This window comes from Pygocentrus nattereri, chromosome 2, assembly GCF_015220715.1.
Source record: "Pygocentrus nattereri isolate fPygNat1 chromosome 2, fPygNat1.pri, whole genome shotgun sequence".
NCBI lineage: Eukaryota > Metazoa > Chordata > Actinopteri > Characiformes > Serrasalmidae > Pygocentrus > Pygocentrus nattereri.
The window spans coordinates 51,704,176-51,722,073 of NC_051212.1; the positions used below are offsets into that span (position 1 = coordinate 51,704,176).

The following is a 17,898-nucleotide window of genomic DNA, read 5'->3' on the forward strand; positions in this document are numbered from 1 at the left end:
TCTCAGCCCAATCACACGTCACGGACCCCACTTTGTCCCACATGTTTGGCAGCTTTAACCTAGAGAGTCATTTTTCCAGCTTTTTTTGGCTGGACTGACCAACATGTTTTGAAAAAGTTTAATTATCTGATCTTGCATGACAGTTGAGAAGTCAGATATTTTGAAACTGGCCCAAATATCGCCAAGATACTGGCTACAGCAAAACTGTACAGCTGCACTAAATAAAAACGGGTAATTATCTGCTTTGAATGCTTTTTGTTCAGCCGAGTTGTCTCTGCTCTTCAGACGGCAGCAAGACTTGTTCAATGTCTGAATAGCAAGTATATAACATGCTTCCCCCTCAAATGCATTCTTCTGTGATTACCACTCAGACTGGATAAGCTTTACTGAACGCTGGTAAAAACAAAACATTGAACATAATGAGAATTTCTAGCGTACACTGTGTTTAGAATAAGGGGGTCGACACCTTTTAAAACACCGCATCGTGTTTTTCGTCTCATGCTTGAAAAGAAGCAGGGAGGGTTAATGCATTTGAGTGTAAGTAAACATGAAACTGATTTGAGGGAATATAAAAGACTGAGACAGTCAACCATTTCAAAACTGACATATATAATACAGACAAAAGTATTGGGACACGCCTACAAAACACTGAGTTCTAGTGTTTCACCCACACGTTGCCACTGGACTCTGGAGCAGTGGAAACGTATTCTGTGGAGTGACCGTTCACGCTTCTCTATCTGTCAGTCTGATGAGTCTGGATTTGGTGAACGCCAGGAGAACATTACCTGCCTGACTGTATTTTGCCAACTGTGAAGTTTGGTGGAGGAGGGATAATGATAAGGGGTTGTTTTTTCAGGGGTTGGTCTAGAACCCTTAGTTACAGTGAAGGGAAATCTTAATGATTCTGCAGAACCAATACATTTTGGACAATTATATGCTTCCACCTTTGTGGGAACAGTTTGGGGAATAACCTTTTCTGTTCCAGCGTGACTGAGCCCCAGTGTGCAAAGCAAGGTCCAAGGCATGGCTGGGTGAGTTGGAAGAACTTGACTGGCCCTCAGAACCCTGACCTCAACCCCATCCAACACCTTTAGGATCGTGAGCCAGACTCTCTCGTCCAAAATCAGTGTCTGACTTTACAAATGCTCTTCTGGATGAATTGGCAAAAATTCCTACAGACACTCTCCAGAATCTTGTATGAAGCTTCCCAGAAGGGAGGAGCTGTTACAGATGCAAAGGGGGACCAACTCCACATTAATACCTATGGATTTAGTGGGATGTCATAAAAGCTTCCATAGGTGTCCCAATACTTTTGTCCATATAGTGTATATTAATACAGAAAACTTTTTTTCATGTCTGGATTGTGGTAATCTTGTAATGTGTACAGTGTACAGCTACAATACAAAATGAGTTGAAATTAATAACACACACCTTAAATGTAGCTAATCTCATGAAACTGTGTGCGCTACAATTTAATGACATTCTTGTAGCATCCTGTAAAGCTTAGCAACAGTTGCTATGAAAGAAGGCATCTGTGGGCGGAGCCAGTTGATTCGGGCCATTAGTGGACGGTACCCACCCTGCGCAGGACGCCTGTGTGTTCGTAGTGGTTGATGACTGGGGTGACGCTGCTGCAGAAGCTGTCGACCCGGCGGCGGGCGTCCCTGTCCCGGGCCTCTCTCGAACGCAGGCTGGAGCAGGTCCTCTGCTGAAGACGGTGGCTCATGGTGTCTGCGGAGCACTCCATCAGCAAAACTACGCTCGGCTGCCCCATCTGACACACACACACACACACACACACACACACACACACACACACCCACCCGCATGTGTGAGCCAACAACCCTCAGAGCTGGTCTTAACAGGGTCTGAGGGGATGCAGGTGGCACAAATAGCAAAACTGTACAGGTTACACAAAAATCACACTGCTGGGCTGTTCTAACATCTGCTAATGCTGGCTTCTGATTGATCTATATCAGGGGTGTTGAACCCGACCACTAAAAAGGCCCCAATTAAAAAATCAACAAAAATACATTTTATTTTTACTTGACATTTTGCCGTGACCCCAACTGCCCATTGTTTATTTAAAATAAGCCAAAACTGCAGCAGCAGAACTTCTTAAACTATTCAGAAATCATTTTATATCAAACAATTTCATACAAAACAATTGGTTACATTAGCTGCAGATAACTGGTAAACCTCTTTAAATGTCCTCAGGCTTTTAAAAACTGCCTATCTGCTTGAACTAGACCTGACATCTTTTCTGTGTAACTGCTGTCTCATAGATCGTTCTTGTGGAGGGGCAGGAGCACACGTCATGTTGCAGTGCATGCTGGGGACAGTTGTGCAGCTCAGTGTGAAACAGCCTAATAATAATAGGGCCTGATTAGGTGCACGGGCCTTGTGTTTGACACATTGGATATAGATCTTATAAGAAGTAATTAACTCAGAACCCAGGCCAATTTTTATCAACCGGTTTTATCAGCCCTGCACTGGTTACCAGTTAAATTACGCATTGATTTATAAAATCCTATTACTGACCTATAGAGCTCTAAACGGACTCGCCCCTCAGTACCTCAGTGACCTTCTCTCCCACTATGAACCATCACGCCTACTTAGATCACAAGGTGCTGCTCACTATTCGTACCTAGAATTAATAAAGCTACATCAGAGGGGGAGAGCCTTCTCATACAAAGCCCCCCAGCTCTGGAATAATCTTCCTGCTAATGTTCGGGAATCAGACACAGCCTCAATCTTTTAGTCTCAGTCAAGACTTTGGTGATTAGTCTTCCCTGTCAGGTCTAGACCTGCTGGAGTCTCTGCTGCTCTGTTTTACTGTAATCTGTGGTCAGCCACTCTTTACAGAACTGACTCTGTGTTTTTCTTTCCTTTCTCTGCCGAGCTGATCAGCTGCCCATCCTGTGCGTCTGATGCTGTTGCCTCTTCTGCCTTGATTGGTGCCGCTGCTCAGCAGCCTTCTGGACCGGCTGGACCACCACTGAGCTTCTTGCTTTACAGTGCTGTGCAGTCCTCACCCTCAGATCTTCTCTTTCCCACTTTCCAACTGTAATACTTTATACTAACAATTGCTATCCGGTGTTGACCAGAGGAGGACGGGTTCCCCTTCTGAGTCTCGGTTCCTGTCAAGGTTTCTTCCTCTTTAGGGAGTTTTTCCTTGCCACCATCGCCGCTGGCGACACTCATGGGGGCTCGGACCCGGATTTTCTTTTCTTTTCTCTCTGTAATACTGATTGTTCTGTAAAGCTGCTTTGTGACAACACCTGTTGTAAAAAGCTCTATATGAATAAATTTTGCTTGTTCGCCTGCAAACAAAAGTGAGATGAAATGTGATGGATCTATAAGGGATGTTCAAAACCAGAGGTGGGTAGAGCAGCCTAAATTCAAGTGTTGTTACTTCTGTGAAATAATGCTTATGAATATATTACATAATATAATAGAAATAGTGCCTTTCCGGAGAACTCCAGTAGAAATAAAGTAGCTGTTTTAAAACTACTGGGCGTTCCAGCGTGAACTAGCATTTAAAACAGAATTCACAATTTTGAATTTTTTTTTTTGCATTTATCAGAGTTCTCTGACTACAATACCCAGTATGCATTTCACAGTTGCACCATACAACCATCAGGTGATGTGTTAGGCTAATAAATACCGATAATATAATATCTGGCTTCCTGTTGCCACCTCAGTTCTGTCTGGACTGTTTCTGTTGGCTTATTCATTAAATGTTCCCTCAGTGTAAACATGAGCTGACACTTTCCACTGGTATAAAATAGTTGATATTTGATATGCGGTACAGAGGTAATAAATGCCTTCTTTTCCTCCAAGGGGCAGCACTAGTGCCTGATATGATTAGACCGTGTCTGCTTAGTGCTGAGCTTCTGACGTCACGGACCGTGTGTTACGTGCTTCAAGGAAGATGGTTGTCCTTGACTGTGATGGATATTTGGCACGTAGCGTCCCTCTCTCTCAGACACTGACCTTAGCCTCGTACTCCTCTGCCTGCCTCAGGTCCCGCGGGAATCCGCTGACCAGGAAGCCTTTCCCGTGTCGCACTGTAGACTCCATAGACTCACACAGAAGGTCCAGCAGTGTGTCCTACACACAAACACACAGCACATTAACAGTGAATGGTGACGGGGAAAAGAGGAGCACACTAGTAGATTTTAATATATCAGTCCTGTCTGACACGGGTCTATAATTAAAATATGTAGAAGGAAGCTGCAAAAAAAAGTAAATAAATATAATGACAATGTTAGATGTGTCTAAAAAGGGCCTTTGCATTCCTGGATGACTGAGGCTTAACAGCAGCTGGAAGGCGCCCCCCATATATTACAAGCTCAGTTGGAAACCGTTTAAAACCTCGTTTTTACTCTTAACTGTTATTAGGCATGGCTTCATAGCAATAGCAGGATGTTCAAAAGTAATTTTATGGGCTATTTACAGCTTGTCTGTGCATGTTTCCCTGAAAATATGCGCCGTAATGATTCTGCACCCAGGATGATGAACAGAGCTGTAGATAAATCTGAAGCTGAACTGCAAAAAGTTACAGTAACATTAATATTCGTCAAGTATTTCAATCATCGCCTTCTTGGAAGAACACTATACAGCAGCTTGTTTGGCACATTCTGGTTTGAGAGGGATTTAAAAACATTTTTTTATAATTTCACTGAGATCTTATCTAAGTATCTTATCTCGGCAGACAGCTGTTATGAGGTTTTTACGTATGTACAAAAAGAAAATTGCCACATTAAATAACGTCTATAAGATGATCTCTGACCTGTAGCCCGTTTAGTCAGATTCTAAAGAAGATGACGCTTCCAGTTCTGAACCTGTCGAAGCCCCTAAGTAAACTTTTAAGCAGCTGTGACGACAACCACATCTGGAACTAGTCAAAAATGAACCGAATATGATTCGGTAAACAAGATGGTCTAAGAATTTCATACCATATTTGATTAGATACAATATTCAGGGCTTCTTTGCTTTACTTCTTTCTCTATTTTACAGAACTGTTGTACGATGATCTACTGTACTCGCCTTTAGCGTCAGAATCACAGCTGTGGCGTTATTTGTGATGACACACTCCCTCTTACGTTATGAAAAGACTGATTAAAAGACATATAAGACATTTTGTCATTTTATTTCTAGAAACAAACGAACCCATCTGCCAATAGAATAATAAACTCCAGATACAATTAAAACAGTAACAAACATCGAGAAATGAGAAAAAAACTATTAAATTGATAAAAATTTTATTAATTAATGATTAAATGTTTTCACTAGCCAATATATATATATTCATATTTTTGGCAGAGAATTTGACAAAAAAAAACAGATAAACAGACAATTACAGTATATTTATCCTTTAACTTCACTTCTGTTGTCTAGTTTAGAGTATTTAAATCTGCACTGTGTAAGTTGTTACTAAAATATCTTATGAAGTTCAGTTGCTTGTTAACACAGATAGCGAATCAGCTAATCACACGGCTGCAACTCAGTGCATTTAGGCATGTAGAGGTGGTCAAGACGACTTGCTGAAGTGCAGACCGAGCATCAGAACGGGGAAGAAAGGGGATTTAAGGGGCTTTGAACGTGGCGTGGTTGTTGGTGCCAGACGGGCTGGTCTGAGTATTTCAGAAACTGCTGATCTACTGGGATTTTCACACACAACCATCTCCAGGGTTTACAGAGAACGGTCCGAAAAAGAGGAAATATCCAGTGAGCGGTCAGTTGTGGGGACGAAAATGCCTTGTTGATGTGAGAGGTCAGAGGAGAACGGGCAGACTGGTTCCAGATGATAGAAAGGCAGCAGGAACTCACATAACCAACCAGAACCTCTGAGGAACGTTTCCAGCACCTTGTTGAAAGTCTGCCACGAAGAATTAAGGCAGTGCTGAAGGCAAAAGGGGGTCCAACCTCTTACTAGCAAGTAATATACCTAATAATAGTGGCAATAATACCTAATAAAGTGGCAGGTGAGTGTATAAGAACAGATGTTTGCTACTTGTCATTTTATCAATAAAAATTGCATGTCAAGACACAATGCAGATGATTTTTGATCGTTTGAAACAATCAAAACTGCTTATATATGAATACAATTTATCTCAATAAAATGACTTAAAACAAGTACAGTTGCCTAGAAATAAGTTAAATAGTCCCAGAATATTCCAAAACTGATATATTAGATATACTGATTCACTTGGTTTTCACTTGCCAAGATAGAACTTTTTACAGGGTGTGTATAAAACAACAAAGATTATTCATTTAAAAAGTGATTCAACATTTCTGAAGGGTAGTGTTAAACCTGCGTTACTGCAGTTAACCGTATTTGCTTAGCTATATGCAAAGCATACATTTACATGTTAAATGACGGGAAAGACTTTCATACAAACATGCTTTCTTAAACAAACACACTGTGCAGGTCAACAGGGAAGAGGAAGAGCTGAGTCAGATGCGCATGCACACGTTTAACTGGTGTTCATACATGTTAATCATGACAAGCACATTTGCTTACGCATAAACAATACACACGCGAAGTCAGACGGCTGGCATGCGGGAAAGTACTTCACAGCAAATGTTAATGATGCCTGCGTTGCTAGGCAACTCCAATGTAACACACACCATCTGATAGCTCCGAATCTCACTGAGCCGCACGCCAAACCCCCAGAGCAAAGAAAACCTCTGACCAGAGGGTTCAGCTCTGATCCCTGAGACAACACGCTGACCAAAGCGCAGGAGCTTTACTGAAGTCCCTGCTGTTCAACAGCACTAACGTTTGTCTTAGAGCTCCTGCATAATTTGTTTTGGTGCTTTTAGCACCACACAGCTTAACAAAGTGCCATCAGCTAGAAGTAGTCTCTACAAATGTCAAGCTCAAGTTGGAAACGGTTAAAATCTTAGTTTTCACTCTTACCTGTTATTATCTATGGCTATGTAGCAATAGCAGTGTGTTCAAAAGTTATTTTATGGACTATTTGCTGCTTGTGTGTGCATGTTTTGTGGACCCTGATAACAAAATGACAAATTAGAGAATTTTTTCGGAAAGCACTGTTGACCTTCCCTACCATTCAAAAGTTTGAAATCACTTGTTATTAAATTGTGTTATTTAATATACAATTACAACTAACAATAATACAGAGTAGGTGTAAAATTTATAAAGGTATATTTAGATGTTTTAGTCCAAATTTCATGGATTTTGAGTTAGTATATATTGCAAATTACTTTCTTCAACTATCCGATACATCTTTTTTTATCTACATCAAAATACTACAAATATTCTTGATGTTTTCTACTTTCTCAATTCAGAATCATCTACAGCTCTGCTTATCATTCTGGACACATTAACATTTAAGTTCCCTTATATGAAACAGCACCGGGTTAACATACTGAATTCATTTTATACACACACATTTTCTAAGCTGCTTATCCTTCTGGGCCACAGGGGGAGCTGGAGTCTATTCCAGCGGTCACTGCGTGGAAGGCAGGAAACTCAGGACAGGTCCGCAGTGCATCACAAGGTAGACACACCAATATTGTGTCAAATTAAGCCATTCATTTATTTTTAATAATTTATTTATAAAATCCGCAGTATTTTGTCACTCTGCTCAAATTCTAGTAACACTTGTCTTTTTATGAATATTACTGCTGCATTCTGAGCACTAGTTTGAATTTCATGTGTACTGGACTCTCCAAACACTGTCAGTTGCACCAGCTGTGCGGTCATTTGAGCCAAGAAGAGAACAAAACAGTTTTTTTTACATACTGTTGGATTTTGTGCTCTTTCTTTGTGGGAGATCTTTCTAAAGCAGCTTAGTGCAGACTTGCTTTGAGGAGTTTTCTAAGCAGTTTAGGTCTCTAGCCTCTAATCAGACACCTATTCTGTATGGCGTTCCTTACTGTTTTAGATGATATAATGCTAAAAGTGTTCTGGAATGCTGTTATGGTCCCATCTTACATGAGTGTCAAATGGATGGAAAACAGATAACTGTTCTCTCTTTGATAATAGTGTTTAATTGGTGTCCTAACCTGAGGAAGCTGTTCTCCCCTCTCAAGAACATCTCTGAGGAAGCGTCCTCTCTCGCTGTGGGACTGCAGCTCGCTGCACAGGATGTCTCCGGGACACAGACGCCTCAACCCATACTGTTCCTCGATCTTCTCGCACTGCAGAGCTTTCCCTGAGCCGGGACCACCTGACAGGCATGCACACACACACGCACACACACACACACACACAATCATCATCATCACAATCATCTGTCATCTTAAGCGTCATGAGCAGTCAACTGATGCTTTAGCCAGCCAGTATATATATCAGGCATAACATCATGACCACCTCCTCGTTTCTACACTCATTGTCCATCTTATCAGCTCCACTTACTGTATAGCTGCACCTTGTAGTTCTACAGTTACAGACTGTAGTCCATCTGTTTCTCTGATACTCTGTTACCCTGTTCTTCAGTGGTCAGGACCCCCATGGACCCTCACAGAGCAGGTACTATTTGGGTGGTGGATCATTCTCAGCACTGCAGTAACACTGACGTGGTGGTGGTGCGTTAGTGTGTGTTGTGCTGGTATGAGTAGATCAGACACAGCAGTACTGCTGGAGTTTTTAAACACTGTGTCCACTCACTGCCCACTTTATTAGTCACTCCTACCTTGTCAGTCCACCTTGTAGATGTAAAGTCAGAGACAGCAGCTCATCTGCTGCTGCACAGTTTGCGTTGGTCATCCTCTAGTCCTTCATCAGTGGTCACAGGACGCTGTTGGCTGGATATTTCTGGTTGGTGGACTGTTCTCAGTCCAGCAGCGACACTGATGTGTTTAAAAACTCCAGCAGCACTGCTGTGTCTGATCCACTCAGACCAGCACAACACACACTAACACAGTTTGCCAGAACCTGAACCTTCAGAACCTGATGCATGTGAGCACAGTGTTATCCAAACAGCAAACTATTCACGTGCCATTGCAGCACTGCATTATGCTACACAACACTCAATGAGTGCTATAAAGCTCCACTATCTGGATGGTCCAGGAGATGTAGATTAGACCCATCCATATGTTTTTCATATTTTTGTTGACATGGATATGAATGACTAATAACAAATGACTGAATGACAAGCCGCTTGGTTTGTCTAGGCAGCTTCTTTTGTAACTGTTGTTCACCCATTGCCACTTTTACATCATTTGCAAGGCAATTAAATAACATTACCAACTATCCACAATGTGCTTTTTATGACTAAAATAAAACTAACAAGTAATATGTGCTAATCTAGGAAAGCTAAGAGGAGATTTTTAGATCTTCATGCCAACAACACAATATAAAGCAAGTCTATACACCAAGTGGTCCCAGAGTTATTAAACAATATTGAGATATGGTTTTTTATGTCAACGGCAAAGTCATTTTCAGAGGATCAATGTTAGCTAGCCAGCTAATACAATAAACTCATTTAAACTCATATAGTTTATGATTCTAGAGAACAGACACTACAAGAAAGGAAAAAGCATCCATTATGAGTGAAAAGATAGAGATGGGGAGGCTGCCTTAGAAATTGAACTGCACACTAAGGAGCAGAGCTTATTTAACAGAAGCACTCTAAGGGGGGTATGTTATCGCTGACCCCGTCACCTACACCTTTACATTATCTATACAAACCTCGCTGGTAATATCAGAGATCCACCTTTCCTCCCACTTCCCATCATTACCATTCTCTACACGGGTAAAACCGGCCTTATCTGTTCATGCAGGACGCAGCCAGACCTCCTTGTGACAAAGTCGTCTCCACAGGAAAACAGATACACTCCATTACATCGATTACTTGCCCAGGAAAGCCTACTTTAGAAGAGTGCTTTTAAATGCCTAATGTTTTCTCCTGAAAATCTGAAGCTAGCGCAGTTGTTGAATGGCTTGAAAATTAAAACGGTTGAGAAACTGGTTTGGTTTCTACACTCAAAGTTTGAATGATTCATACTGAATTTACAACTACATAGTAGCTCAGTTTGGCTTCCCCAATGGACACGTATTTGTTTACATTTACAGCATTTAACAGACATTTCTTTACAGAGGATCAATCATGTTACAGAGGCAGATGAATGTAGCTTTGGGAGTCTTTCCCAAGAACTCTTATTGTTATAAAGAGGTCCTTACACAGGCAGGGAACCCCAGTCTACCACGATGAAGGGAGCACTACATCAGACCAACCACTTCAAGATGGCACTTAGATAAACAGAGTATGTACTTTGGTCCAGTGTCAGGAACCAAATAAACGAGTGTAATTGAGATTACTTAACACCTCAACATGGTTTGAGGCAACTGTTTGATGACTGAGAATGATCCACCACCCAAATAGTTCTGCTCTGTGAGGGTCCATGGGGGTCCTGACCACTGAAGAACAGGGTAAAAGGGGGTATCAGAGAAACAGATGGACTAGTCTGGACACTAGTCTGGACACACAGTTTGCAAGTACATAAGCTTCTATTTTTCATTAGCTACATTAGCCTCATCGCTCCAGTGCAAAGCTAACGAAGGAAATTTCAGAGGCCAATCATGTCTTGGCTGATATGCTACATTTAGGTCTAAGTGGAGAACTGTGGGAATTATTTCTCAACTGTTTCTTTAACCCTCTACTGCACAGCGTTGCCATATGCTAAAAAGTTGTACAATAAAATCTTTGCGTTTTCCTATTTAATTGTGGAAAAAGGGTCTTTTACTCTAAAAGGAAAAAAACCTTATTTTTTATGGTGTTCTTATCGCCACACATTGCAAATACCAATTGAAAATGTATTAATTTCCAGTATTTGTAAATACTAGGTCGTACATTTTACTACGTATAAGTTGAATTTGTTGGTCTTGTTTTCAATATAATGATATTTTTAGAGAAAAATAAATATTTTTTTTAATGGTGCTGTGCTACAATTGCACATTCTTGCCATATGGCAACAATTTACCAAATACCCCACTGTAAAAAAAATAGATTTTTTTTATATTTCCATAATTTAAGCAATTAAAAAAAAACAAAATCACATTAAAACATGTTTATAATGTTTAAGTAATAATTTATGTAATAGAGGGTTAACATCATATACAGCTGGCAATCTCCATCAGCACCATATTTAGTATTCTCCTTCTGCCAGTAGGTTTCTCCTCAAGCCACAGTAACACTGTCTCTAAAGAATGCCCAGCGGCTTTGAAACAAAAGCAGATACAGCTCACAGTAACAGGAATGGCAATTAGGATGGAGTGAGGCATGGAGGAGTGACACAGAACCCTCTCATTTAAGAAGAGTGGAAGTGTGGGTTCAGAACAAGCCCTGGGCGAAGGAGTGTATTGATTCTACATAACAAAGAAAGTAATATATTACAGTCATAGCAGATTATATTCTATTATTTAACGCCTCTTTTTCATATGGGTCAATTATGGTGTGTGAGTGTTAATGGAAGCATTTAAAGCAGAATACATGTCATCTCATAAGAAAACCTGTAGCCCTCCAGCTTAGCTGAAGTGCTTTCTGCAGTGGGCAAGACGGTCTCAATCTGAAGATGGTCTAAAGCAGAATGTCGGTGTTAAAGACTGAAAACATCAAAACAGATGTAACTCACAACTCTCGACGATAATCTTGAAACAAGCTGAAGTGAGAGTGTATGTGTGTGTGGCTAGATCTAATTGGGACCAATCATGTGAGGATGAAAATGTCTTAGATGTGTTTTAATTTGGGCAGCTGTGCTTCTGTAAGTAAAAGATGCCAATGCTATCAGTTATCACAGGCCTATGACGAAAACACTGACATTTAATTTCACTTTCTTTCATTGACAGATGCAGCTTAATGAAAGCAATCTTTTGTACCAAGAAGGTACAGCTTATAGCTGGGAAAGATGCCAAAAAATGACTATCCTTCTCACCCAGAGGGAGCATAGCCAATTATGCTCTCTTGAACTCCAGGCCACAAACTTGCTATCTCCCAAAAATTGTGCCAAGCAGAAGCCCCTAAACTAGTTATATTTAATGAAGAGAAGTTAATTTCAGTTTTCCAAACAGTTTTTTTTAACTGTCCATATAAATTATTCACAAATCTGATTCAATGATGCATTCACAAGTCAGCTTTATCATCTCCTCCATATGCAATAAGATTCCGTCAGAGCCAATTGACAGTGAGCCTGTCCATCTCCTGTTTATCTCATTATTATGTCACAAACATTGTATTGGTATTATAATGGTATAATATAATATACTGAAGCGAAACTGAAGCTCTACATGACTGCAGAGCACCAGAGGGAGGAGGCTGTCAACATACCTGCAATAATGACAAGTAAAAGAAGTAAAATACAATATAAATTGCCTGAATTTCATATCCAGATGGTGCAAACTTCACAGAGACTATTAATGTAGTGACTCACATGCAGAGCAGTACCGACTCAAGAACTTTGAAATTAATAAGGGTATTAAGTTAAAAGCATGGTAAGTTATAAGCATTACCTTATAAAGAGTCTAATGGGAGGGTTTGTAAGGTTAAGGCCAAACAAAAGAAATGGCACAGCAACGTCTTTAAACTAAAGAGAGCTTCAGAAAATTCAAGCGAAACGCAGTCACCAAAAGGGCATTCAAAGTTTTTCTGTTTTGTTTTGTTTTTTGTATTTTTTTTTAACCAGTAACCAATACTGAAATTGCCAGCTTAGTCTGAGATGTGCATGTGGCAGTGTCAACTCAAGACTGAGCAGAAAGCAGTGTGTGAGCACCCCTTAAGTAGGTTCCTCACAGCTGTTACTGCTCAGCCCTAATTATCCTTTAGTGGTGAATCGTCTCCCTCTAGTATCTGGAGGTGGCCTAGCACGAGGCCGGGACATTACAAACTCCTAACAATTAAGGTTTATTTCATACAAAAGGCTTAAGGGGTTCACAAGCCCTGAAATGTGCAAGTGCTCCATGGCCAAAGTTCAGAACCTTTATTGGGCTTTTAAAAGCCTCTGCAGGCACATTTTTTCACCTTTCTTGGAGCTTCAATTTCTAAATATATTCCTGGGAAATCCTGGCGAGCTAAAAGAACTGAAACCCTGACTGAGGTAATGGTCAACAGCAAAGGTGGCTAATCAGTGGTTGGAGGGCTAAGATAAAGAGATGGTCATTGGTCATCGCAGAGGTGATTATGAATTTATAATAAAGGAAGTAGAGGCAACTTAGGCCCGCCCAAATATGGAAACACAAATATGGTAAAGAATAAAAGAATACACTAATATCTTCATGTTTCTCCACTTCTATGAGATGAGACTTTCGCATAAAATTGCAACATACGTTGTTATGGCCAGTAATAACTTAAGTTATAAACCGCCTGGGGTTTTTTAGCCACAATAAAAAAGCTATTTTTATCCGGTTCTGTCCAGACAGAACTCTATTCAATAAATCCAACCACTGTCTTGTTCCCTAAGGAGTTGCTGAGGCCAGTGTAGCCTGTTCCATTCTGACAGGTACCTGAGTGCTGCTGGAGAGATGATTTATCTGCTCACCCAACCTCTACCTTTTCAATTACTGCAATACCTCACACCATAGCATGTTACTGTCTTCTACTGTGCTTACATTCAGCTATAACTGTGTGACACTACAGCCTCCCACGTCAACGTGTTAAAGTTGGACCTCCTCCTTCGTTAACCTTTATCACTTACACCCAATTAGCAGACGATGGGGATGCTGGGCAGCAGTTAGCGGAAATGCTAGCTAATAGTTTTCCCCCCTTTTTCCCCTTTTCGTTTCTCAGGGATGTGCAGTGTGGCTTTTTACTTTTTATTTCTTCATTGACCTGTAAGAAAAAACTACAATAGGGGAATCTAAAAACAGTTCATGCATAAATAAAAACCATTTACAGTGGAATGAAGCGCTTTTTTCAGGCACTGCAAAACATCACACCTTTACCCAAGTTGAAAAAACCCTACTAATCATATGTTCTGGGAGTGTCTTGAATGCAAAATCACAGTGATGATGATAAACAGCATCTCTTAGGAGAAGGGGAAAGTAAGATTACGAGCCAGTGAGGTGGATTTAATGGCTCCAGCGCTGAACATACCAATCACAAAGATGACCTTTGGTTTCTTCTTCTCCACGGGAAAACCTGGAAGAGAGAGACAGCATATCAAACCTGAGCAGCGCAAATTGGCAAAGCGTGCTAGGTCTACCAATTAATATGCAGATGTCAAATGGTTCTTCCTACAGAAGCTTAGATATTTATTATTCATTATCCTCTGTTTGATACCTCAGGGATGGCATAAAGAACAATGCTGATAAGGCCTAGGCAAAAATAAATGTGCCATCCTTGAATAAACTGAACACCCTGCCCCCTGTGTGATCGATCAAGACTGGAGGAATGACTGCTGTGTCATTGGGTTTAGAAAGAGAGCTGCTTATCCGTGCTTTCAACCGACTTTTGCCATTCACAGAGGTTTATTTTTGGATTCCAATTCCAGGCAGTGCTAATGTCTGTTACAGAGTAACAAATGACTGCAGTGTTTGACTTTCTTTGACCTCGGCTCATATGCTGAAAAAAGGAACTGATTTAGCTAGAATCAAATTTATACATCTTTTCCACATGAATAAAATATGTTACATCAACACAATCATTGCCAAAAGTAAAAAAAAAAATGTATATGGTATTTATTTAACATGTTTTATTCATGTGTAAACTGTGGAACTGAATCAAATGAATTTAATGCTTTTTTTCAGTGTAAAACAGAATAATCAATACAGGTACACTGGACTCACTTTCTTCATTCTGCTCTGTGTACCCCAGCTCTTCCTCAGCAGCCTGTTCATGTGAGAAACAACAGAGAGAAAAGTTCAGCTCAATTTGAAGGAATTTCAGTCTCTTAGACTAATGCATAATCTCACAGCGCCACTCGACACGTTTGAGACGCTGAGCTGATGGAACTCAGAACCATCCTGAGTTTAAAACACACTATACAGCTGGACCTGCTGTGCTGAATGAGCTCCTGCAGAGTTAAACTCACGGCAGCTCTGCTGGAGTACCTAACTTTGTGACAATGAATGTGAAAGTGGTACTTTTACTGTTCAGCTTCTCCACAGGTATGCATCACCTGAAATGAGGAATTTGCGTTCCACCCAAAATGTATTTAACTCTTAGAAGTCTAGAGGTATTAAACGTAAGTAAATCTAAGTAAATGTTCCTAATTCAACAGGCAGCCACTTATTAACTCACATGTAACAATATGATCATTAACAAACTATTAGACAAGCTATTAATGGTTGGGATAGTGTAGTGGTTAACACCTCTGCCCTCTACGCTGTAGACTGGGGGTTCAATCCCCCACCTGGGCAAACACCCTACACTATACCAATAAGAGTTTTGGGCAAGACTCCTAACACCACCTTCGCCTACTTGTGTAAAATGATCAAATTGTAAGTCGCTCTGGATGAGAGCGTCAGCCAAATGCCATAAATGTAAATTAGATAAACTATTAGATAGTGTTACCATAACTTTTCGTCAAACTGACATCATAATAAAGTATATCCTCTTCTATTTGGTATGGATTGGAACAGATTCTGTACTTTCCAGAGAATTTTCCAGCTTATTTCATGTGAGAAACAGCAGAGAGAAAAGTTCAGCTCAGGTTTAAGGTATTTCAGACTCACAAGGCTGACACACTCTCACTGCAACGCTCCACGCGTTCGAGGCGCTGAGCTGACGGATTTCAGAACCATCCTGAGTTTAAAACACACTACACAGCCGGATCTGCTGTGCTGAATGAGCTCCTGCTCATTAAACACACTGCAGCTCTGCTGGAGTAACTTGGTGACAACGAATGTGAAAGTGGTAATTTTACTGTTCAGCTTCTCCACAGGACGTATACAGGTGCGCACCACCTAAAACGAGAATGTGTTCCATCCCAAATGTATTTGAACCCTTAGAAGTCCAGAGGTATTGTTGTTTTCCTATATATATTTGATTTACACAATTATTTAAATGTAACATTTATAGTACATTTACATTCTGTCACAGGTTCGAGGCTGCATTTCTGACATCTTTGCCTTTTTGGTACAATGTCAAATGTGAAAAATGACGACCATCATCAAAGAGCTTGTTAGTAGTTTAAGGTTGATACATGATTCTGTCATTTTATCTTTTTTCTATTAATGAATTGATTTCACAGTGCAGTTGTTATGCTATTTTGATATGTGAAGAACATTGATCTAATGAAGCCGAACATCTGTAGATTTTCATTTTGTTTGCCTCAAAAACCACCTTTCTGAACGAGAAACCACACAAATAGGAATACAGGTCACACACCTGTTATGCTTTATCACTCTGATAAAACAAAGCAAGAACCTGGCTCATCAGGTTCAAGTGATTAATAAATGCGGATTAATAAATGATACCATTTGAATTATTAACTGTTTACTTAATGAAATACAATCAGTTGTTATTTTGAATTGTAAAAACCTAAACTTACAGGAGTTTGAAAAGTGTGAACTATTAAATAGAATAGTTTGAACTACTATGTTTACTTAGTTGCAGTAACGGGGAGCAAGGAGGCGGGTCGAATTGAACGGGGGGAAGACATGACAAATCAGAATCAAACAAAAAATACATACAGAACATCCAACATAGCATATAACACCAACAAAGCAAACAAAGATCCAAACAATGCAGACGGAGATTCAAGCAACAGCAAACACAATGAGCAAACAATGACCAGCGAACACTAAGGGGCAAAAACAGGGCTTAAACACACAGGGAAACGAGGGACAGGTGGAGACAATCAGGGGCAGAGTCATGAAACAAGGGGGCTAAACCAAAACAAACGCACATTGGCTAAACCAAAACATGAACACATGGACAGGACTAGGAGGGGCCAATCGTGACAGTTGCACAACAACAATTCAAAATAATTATGAATTAATCCATGTCCTGATTTATATGATTAAGTAGTTATTTGCTATCTTGTCACTTTGTGATACAGCTACTTTATGATACTTTATGATACTTTATACTACTTTATGATACAGCAACTTTCCCCTAATTCTTAACCATTATTAAGTGTTATATATAAATATTAAACATTAACATTTTTTTAATTGGAAGCCTATATTTTATATTACCTACTACAAATAAATATATTAACAAGGCTTCAGGTATTTGTCCCAATGTAGCCACTTACAAATGCACATGTAACAATATGATCATTAACAAACTATTAGAAAATGATTGTGTTGGTATTTAGATGAGCTTTATTATAGTGTTTCTGTAACTTTTCATCAAACTGATATCATATTAAAATATCTCTTCTTCTACTTACAAACATCAATGCAACGTGGACTGGTACTTTCGATTCCTTTTGAGAGAATTTCTCAGCTTGTTTCGTTGAGCGAGAAATATTAGTGAGAAATAACTAATATGAAATTACATCACGCTGCTATTATCGACAGAAATAAGTGTGACATGAGAGCCTGGATTAAGGCACAAAAATAGAAAGGCTTGGCAAGACCAACACAAAAATGGGCAGAAAAAGAAGCTGATTTGCTTGCCTTTGCTTATTTGGCTGCCCAAAAGATGCACCATGCTGCATGTGCAGATAAGGGTGTCATGGAGAGGATTGAAAGAGAGTGGGCTGCTGTGCATGAGGCATTAATGGGGTCGTGAGGAAGTGTGTGTAAAAGACTGTGCTAGAAATTTTGATCCAAACCTGGACACAGCCCGAGCCCAAGCCTGAGCCCAAGCCTGATCCAACCCAAGCCACATCATCAAGTTTTGAGTCTGAACTCAACCCGGAACTCTGAGCCAAAAACTGACCCGAGTACAACAAAATGTTGTTGGAAACTGACCCAAACTCTCCCATCTTCACCCCAAGTACAGAGTTAAACCTGACAGGATAGCACCTTTTATACTG

General features: G+C 40.2%; 1 protein-coding gene across 1 annotated transcript in view; it reads right to left on the reverse strand.

Annotated features, from left to right (window-relative positions):
* ak5 (adenylate kinase 5) overlaps positions 1–17,898 on the reverse strand; it is a 99,971-nt gene that overhangs the window by 2,106 nt on the left and 79,967 nt on the right. The window contains exons 9-13 of the mRNA XM_017683593.2: positions 14,756–14,798; positions 14,064–14,108; positions 8,041–8,204; positions 3,997–4,113; positions 1,580–1,774 (exon numbers count right to left, since the gene is read on the reverse strand). Of these exons, the coding sequence (XP_017539082.1) occupies positions 1,580–1,774; positions 3,997–4,113; positions 8,041–8,204; positions 14,064–14,108; positions 14,756–14,798 (564 nt within the window). The remainder of the gene's footprint in view (positions 1–1,579; positions 1,775–3,996; positions 4,114–8,040; positions 8,205–14,063; positions 14,109–14,755; positions 14,799–17,898) is intronic.